Raw genomic sequence first — 7,100 nt, 5'->3', positions numbered from 1 at the left:
AAGCTCTCTGCTTTTCCAACTCCAGCTTTGTCCTTACTCCTCTCTCTTTCCCTTCTCTGCTAATTTCCACAAAATCTCATCTGAACCATGCGCGATCACTCTTAGGCCTCCACATCTCCATTTTCAGTGCCTCATTCACCGTGTGAATCTGTAATTGACCCATTTTTTCGCTTCGTTTTTCATTGATTTGTGTGGTTTTTCTTTCTCTAATGCCGATTGCAGAAGACAACGAGAGCTGCGGTAGTAGGTCCGCGCAGTCACCGCAGTCACAGACTCCTCGGCAGCAGAGGCAGAAGCATGAGGTGTACAGCGAGGTGCTTCGTCGAATCCAGGAATTGAATCGCGAGGAGGCGAACCTTCTGGGCTTCGATGACCAGCTCTTTCTTCATTTCAATCGTCTCCCTGCTCGGTACCTACCGCCCTTGCCCTAGTTTTTGAACTTTTTTCGTAAATCAGTGTTTTGGTTAGTTTAATTTTATTGTGTTTGGCATTGCTTGTTTGTTGCTGAGAAAGAAACTGCTGTATTAAATTGTATATGCAACCAAACAGGGTTTTCGGGGATTAGTTTCTGAAATCATAGTTTTTGACACTGAATTTATCTTTGATTTTACCTTTTTTTTCTTAATCGAAGCCCTGAATGCATTTTCAGAGCTAACGTGTTTGGGGCGCGTGGTTGTTAACGTATAGATATGCGTTGGATGTGAACGTGGAGAGGGCAGAGGATGTGCTCACTCATAAGCGATTACTGGAATTGGCTGAAGATCCTGCTAATCGGCCTGCATTCGAAGTTCGGCTTGTGCAGGTATGCATATTTGCATTTACTACACTGTTTGCTCTGCCTTTTTCAATTGAATAGTTTAGGCCATTTAGTTGATGACTCTGGTTATTTGTTGGCAATAACTTAGTTGATGCTTTTCTTGTAAAAGTTGCCATAGGAATGAAAATAAACTGTGCTGTTGCAATTTATATTTCAGTACCACAATTTGGTTTATTGGACAATTTGGTTCATAGGTGGCCTATTGTGATCCACCATCGGTAATTAGTTTTTATCATGAATCTTTGCTTCCAAATTAAATACCTCTCAGCATGCAGAAAGTGAACCTAACTTGTCTGATTCTATATTCGTTTTTATTTATTTAAAATAAACATATATGTCGTTAGGTGTTTTACTTAAAGCTCATTATATCACGAGCCTTGATGTTGACCGAAACCCTGCCCAACATAGTATTATTAAAGGTCTCAGACTTAAGAGTCTTACAAATCATACCATGTGCACCTTGATAAATTTTATCTACTCCTGTTTGATTACAATCAATATTGTTTGTTTAATTGCACCAGAAGAACCATGTTCCTTGTCTTATCTAAATAACGTTCTGAGATCTTGGATGTGTTTCGATTAAAAAAGAAAAAAGAAACAAAAAGATAAGGTCTTGGAGGTGAAGACTTTTTTAACCAAATTAATTAGTCTGGAATAGTGATATGCACCTAATTGCTTTGTTGTGACTCTTTATTTCAATGCAGGTTTATCCCATTGCAAATGGAAATTCTGTTGATTCTGTGTATTCAGATTCTTCAATGAAAGAAGATGCACAAAGTTCTTTTAATAACCCTAGTAAACAGGGGTACGGCTCATTACATGTTTACCTGCATAATTGTACTCTCCATTCTTATTTAATGTTTAATAACATGTAGATGCTTCAATTTTGGGTTCTTATTCCTCATCCTTGAGTACTTGTAATATTATTTCTGATATTCATTAAATGATGCTATCATTTGTGTGTGCGTGTGTCCCACAGAATCCATCCACCGCCTACCTTTGGTTCATCTCCCAATCTTGAAGCACTTGCCCTTCAAGTGAATGGAAATTCTGTTGAAGATGGAGGCAGTGCCATGAGTGTGACGCCATCCTTTCCTCGGTAAGAAATTGAAGATTTCAACACTATCTAGAGTAGTTAGTCAGACAGTGTAGTTAATGCAAAGTTGCTCTCCCCACCCCCCCTTCTCCCCACTTTTCTTCATGCTGTTAAGGATTTTAGTGAATTAAGCTAGATTGTTTTTCTTTTTAACTTATTAGACAAAATAACATTGAGATTTATTTAATCAAGGTTGCTTGCATTTTAGACGTGACATCTGCTAATGCATGTATGTTGAGAGAGAGAGAGAGAGAGAGAGAGAGAGAGAGTAAATTTGCATGGAGATGTACTCGGAATTCTATATGATAACAAGAATAAGAATATGTTCAATAAATTCCTATGTTGGGAAGTTTTAGAAAAGCAACCATTTGTAGCTTTTTGGTGGTCTTTTTGTTATGTTATGGAAAAAAAATCCTTGTAGTGGTAAGCCTCTCTCTCTCGGCCAATTTTCATACTTTGTTATATTTTGTGGTCCCTCCTCAAAATTGGCTATTGGAGTTTTCTTCTCTTTTCTTGGGTTGGTTTAATACATGACTCCTTGTGGAGGACGAGAGTTAACTTCTTATATTCATGAGGCATCTATAATAGGAAGTAAATATTTTGATGCAATATACCATGAAGACAATCTTTTTAGTGATTGATTGATGTTTCTTTGGGTCTTTCTTTTCATTTCTGCACGGTTTTAATCTACAGTTGCTAATCTTGCAGGCCTATGCATGAGATCACATTTGCAATGGTTGACAAGCTAAAACTCCTTAACCAGGTACTAATACACGTGCATGGATTGTACCATCATGTGTTTTGATATTATTGCTGAATAAAATGGTTGCATGTTAGCCTCTCTCTCTCTCTCTCTCTCTCTCTCCAACTAATTAATATTAAAAATGATTAATTTTCCAGTTAACCTTATTACTTTCTGAGATTGGACTGAACATTCGAGAAGCTCATGCCTTTTCCACTGTCGATGGGTTCTCTCTGGATGTCTTTGTTGTTGATGGTTGGCCTTATGAGGTATGGTCTTGTAGTTCTGTGCATAAAGAATCTGATTTTGTGCATCTTGGTGATCTGGAAAAACTAACATGTTTGCTACTATGTGGCATTGACATTTTGATATCTTGGTTTCTGGTTATGGTAATTGATCTCTTTCAATGCGTAACCCTTTGCTTTTGGAAATGTCATTTCTACATAGCATGTTTGTCTGTTGTACTGAGTAATATGTAACTGCTGACAGATAGAGTTTTATCTGTCAGTTATCATTTTACATGGCTTGCATGTGATTGGGCTTCTTTTTTTTTTTTTTTCTTTTTTTCATTCTTTATTTAATTTATTTTCAGCTGAAAAATATAAGAAATTTAAACATTTGGCAACTAATTATCTTTGCTTTTTGGCTTTAGGGTCAAGATAATTGGGCAGGTTGGGCTCAAAAAACTATTGTTGGGCTGATAATTGCTCTGAAGGATAGTTTAAGTTAGGGCTTAGATGAGGGTCAACTGAAATGTGTAAATTGCCTTTTTAGGTTGCTTGCAATATCTTCTTCATCTTACTCTCATCATTCATCTTTTCCCAGCGTACTTTTCCTTTTTGCATTTGAATACTTAGATACAATTTTTTTTATTTTCTCTTGCTTATATTTGTAAATATTGTCCATTGATTTTTGTATTTCTCAGGATTTCTCAACTTTTCCAAAAATTTTCCATGCGGTTTTTAGTTTAATAATTTACTTTATTTACTGACTTGTCTATGTGAATCTTAAGAGATTATGTGTTGAGTTTTCTTTTATCTTGCCTTCCTATTCAATCTTTTTAAATTTCATGTTTGGTGCCAAAAAATAAGAGAGATAATCTTAACATAATATTTTTAGGGGAAACATGAAAAAAACGTCATTCAGAGTATTGGAATGTGACATCACAACAGTACTAAGAGATGGCTTCAGAACTGCATACCTGGAAGGATTTACTTTCTAGATGTTTTTCCTTCTTCTTTTTTGGGAATTTGGTATTTAGTTTCGATAACTTCGTTTGGAATCAAAATCAATTTCTAGTTTGTTTTGTACTTGATGTTAAATATTCTTCATATTACATCTGTTATTCATTTGTTGCAATATTTTTTGGTTTGTTCTTTTTGGTCTATTGTAATATATTGAAGACGATGTTTCTATTCCTTATTCAATTTGAATTTTTTTTAATATTTCTGAAGTGTCTCAGTTGGAGTACCTTTTAATGGCCAAAATAACACTTTTTGTTTCATTTTACATCACTATAATTTGATATATTGCATTATGTAAAATTTAGGAAACTGAGGAGCTTAAGGGTGCATTGGAAAAAGAAATTTTGATGTCTAAGGTGACTTTTCCCCATACTACTTACTTTTCTTTTTTTTTTTTAATTTTCTTTTTTGTTTAGTATCATTCTACAGAATTTAGTTCAAAATGTTATATCCCTTTGATGGTGTTATCTGCAGGAGCAATATTGGTCGAAAGAGCTTTCGGTTTCTGCTGTTGGCAAGCATAACCCAGCAAGGACTGAAACTGTTTCTAATGCCATAGAAATACCGACTGATGGGACTGATGTCTGGGAAATTGATACCAGGCAGCTGACAATTGGTGAAAAAGTTGGATCCGGGTCATTTGGTGATCTGTGAGTCATCTGTTTGAAACCAGTGTCTGATTGTGTTTTGGTCTTCGGCTGATCTTTCTTTTCCCTTGAATAAATTCTCAGGTATAAAGGCACATATTTTAGTCAAGAAGTGGCTATTAAATTCCTCAAGCCAGAGCGTGTCAATAAGGAGATGCTGAAAGAGTTTTCCCAGGAAGTCTATATAATGAGGTTGGTTTGAATACCTGCATATAATTTTTAGTGCCACCACTTGCCCTTTCAAACATTATTCTTTAAGCTTTGGGATTTTACCGATGCCTCCTTCCTTTAAGCTCACTCTCGCTCTCTCCGAACTAAAAGGAGTACATGTTCACTTGTGGAGATTGCCCTTTTAGTCATGTATAATTATTATGGAGAACCTTTTGAATGTTGATATATCCTATAAGTTTTGTTCCATTTCACTGGATTGTATTTGACTTGCCTTTCTGTTTTTTGATGTAGTTCCGTTCTCTGCATTCATCTCTCTCTTGACAGTTCCTCCTTTTCTTGTATTGACTTGTCTTAGTTTGCAGGAAAGTTCGTCACAAGAATGTTGTGCAATTCATAGGTGCATGTACGCAACCTCCAAACCTGTGTATTGTGACTGGTAAATCCACGAGTCTTTAATATATATGATGCTGTATACTCAAGTTTCTTATTTTATTACCTGTGGAGCTCATGATTGATGCTGTTAATTGGTGCTTGCTTTGTTTTTATGAAGTTGACACAGAAAACCACCTATTTGTTTTCTTATAAGACGTATCATGTATTTTATATTTATATTTGTAGGATGACTTTGCTGCCTCATCCAATGTACTAATATTAGTTTCGCTTGCTTATGTTTGTGCTTTAACAGAATTTATGTCTAAGGGAAGTGTTTACGATTTTCTGCATAAACAGAGGAGTTTATTTAAGCTTCCATCTCTACTCAAAGTAGCAATTGATATTTCCAAGGGAATGAATTATTTGCACCAAAATAATATAATCCACAGGGATCTCAAGACTGCCAATCTTCTGATGGATGAAAACGAAGTAAGAATATTTCATGAATGTGCACATGGTTGATTTATTCTGTTAATGAACATTATTTATTTATTTTTTTTATGTGAAGGACATCTATTTATTTCTTCTCTCACTTTATTTGGTTATTATACTCCCATGAATTTCTTTCAAGTAGTAAACAGAAGAATAAAAATAACAATTATTCCTGAAAAATAGTGAAGCAAGATTCTTGATTTATTTGTGCTAAAATTCTAGACCCTTCTGAACAGGTTGTAAAGGTTGCTGATTTTGGGGTTGCCAGAGTGCAGACTCAGTCTGGGGTGATGACTGCTGAAACTGGAACATATCGTTGGATGGCTCCGGAGGTATGCACCTTTCTAGCGTCAACTTCCTTTCTTTGTTCGTATTCTTTACATTCCTGCAAAGTGCAACATATTTTTTTGTTGTCATTTCTAACCCTCCTGGATTTACATTGCAACAACAATAGTTTCCATGCGCTAGAATATGCTCACAGCCATGTCATTTTTGCTGAGCCCCATCATGTGATTCATTCTTTCTTTGATAATCTAGTTCTAAGTAGCTTACAGTTTACATAAGTGTGTTACATGCTTTCTGCATTTCCTAGCATTTTCTTATATCGGTCTTTATGCTTGAGTGAAGGTCATTGAACATAAAGCATATGATCACAAGGCAGACATTTTCAGCTTTGGAATAGTACTTTGGGAGCTTCTAACCAGAGAAGTAAGTCTTCTAGTTTTTTCAAGAGAAAATGATGCCCATATTTTTCAGCGACCAAAAGAACTTTATTTTATTTTATTTTATTTTAATTACTTATTTATCAATTAATTTATGATGGCATAAACTTGTCTTTTTTTTGACGGTCTCTATGTTTATTTCCAGCTCCCATACTCCCGATTAACCCCGTTACAAGCAGCTGTTGGTGTGGTGCAAAAGGTATTCATTCTTTACATTTCAAGATAAGGTCTACCATAACCACTTTCGTTTTTTAAATGGTCCGTCTCTTTAACTACCATGTCTATCAGGGCTTACGGCCTACAATCCCAAAAAACACTAACCCAAGACTTGCTGAACTGCTCGAGAGGTGCTGGCAGCAAGACGCGGCCCAAAGACCCGACTTCTTTGAAATTTTAGAAGTCCTTCAATGTATAGCTGATGAGGTAAACATATAACCTAAGTCGGTCACTTTAAAGATCAGTCTTGTCAAACCTTTCTAAGCATGATGTGTTGAAGCAGGTCAGAAATGAGGGAGTAGATCGACGAAGGGAAAGATCATATGGTGGCTTCTTTTCAGCCCTCAGAAGGGGCCATCATTAAAAATCTGAGATGAGTGAATATGGTAGTGCTCTATGCATAATCGTACTGTGTAGGCCATGTCTAGTCGGATGCAATTTGTATTGCATAGTATTTTTTTTTCCCAAGAATCAACCTGATTATAGTTTTTGTCTCGTAAATTGGCAGTGTATTTATTGTTTCCATTTATGTTCTCTTTCATACTTCTTCGTTCTTCCCTTCTCTATTATTTCACCCAACT

The 7,100-nt window shown here is 35.8% G+C and overlaps 1 protein-coding gene across 1 annotated transcript; it reads left to right on the top strand.

Annotated features, from left to right (window-relative positions):
• Positions 1-7,064, top strand: LOC132171293 (serine/threonine-protein kinase STY17). Its single transcript, XM_059582577.1, has 16 exons — positions 1-409; positions 688-802; positions 1,522-1,622; positions 1,797-1,916; positions 2,622-2,676; positions 2,814-2,924; positions 4,205-4,255; positions 4,374-4,549; positions 4,631-4,738; positions 5,080-5,153; positions 5,403-5,578; positions 5,818-5,913; positions 6,209-6,289; positions 6,449-6,502; positions 6,592-6,726; positions 6,803-7,064. The coding sequence occupies exons 1-16, from the start codon at positions 210-212 to the stop codon at positions 6,881-6,883; spliced, it is 1,734 nt and encodes a 577-aa protein (XP_059438560.1). The 5' UTR covers positions 1-209; the 3' UTR covers positions 6,884-7,064.
• Positions 7,065-7,100: the final 36 nt, after the last annotated feature.

This window comes from Corylus avellana, chromosome ca2 (genome assembly GCF_901000735.1).
Source record: "Corylus avellana chromosome ca2, CavTom2PMs-1.0".
Taxonomy (NCBI): Eukaryota; Viridiplantae; Streptophyta; class Magnoliopsida; order Fagales; family Betulaceae; genus Corylus; species Corylus avellana.
The sequence above is the reverse complement of the archived record's forward strand: the minus strand, read 5'-3'. Positions and strand labels throughout refer to the sequence as shown.

Excerpts from the sequence above, each read along its gene's own strand:
- LOC132171293 (XM_059582577.1), top strand. The coding sequence starts at position 210 with ATGCCGATTGCAGAAGACAACGAGAGCTGCGGTAGTAGGTCCGCGCAG. Across the intron at positions 1,917-2,621 it reads GTGACGCCATCCTTTCCTCG|GCCTATGCATGAGATCACAT; the intron begins GTAAGAAATTGA and ends CTAATCTTGCAG. Across the intron at positions 4,739-5,079 it reads CAGGAAGTCTATATAATGAG|GAAAGTTCGTCACAAGAATG; the intron begins GTTGGTTTGAAT and ends CTTAGTTTGCAG.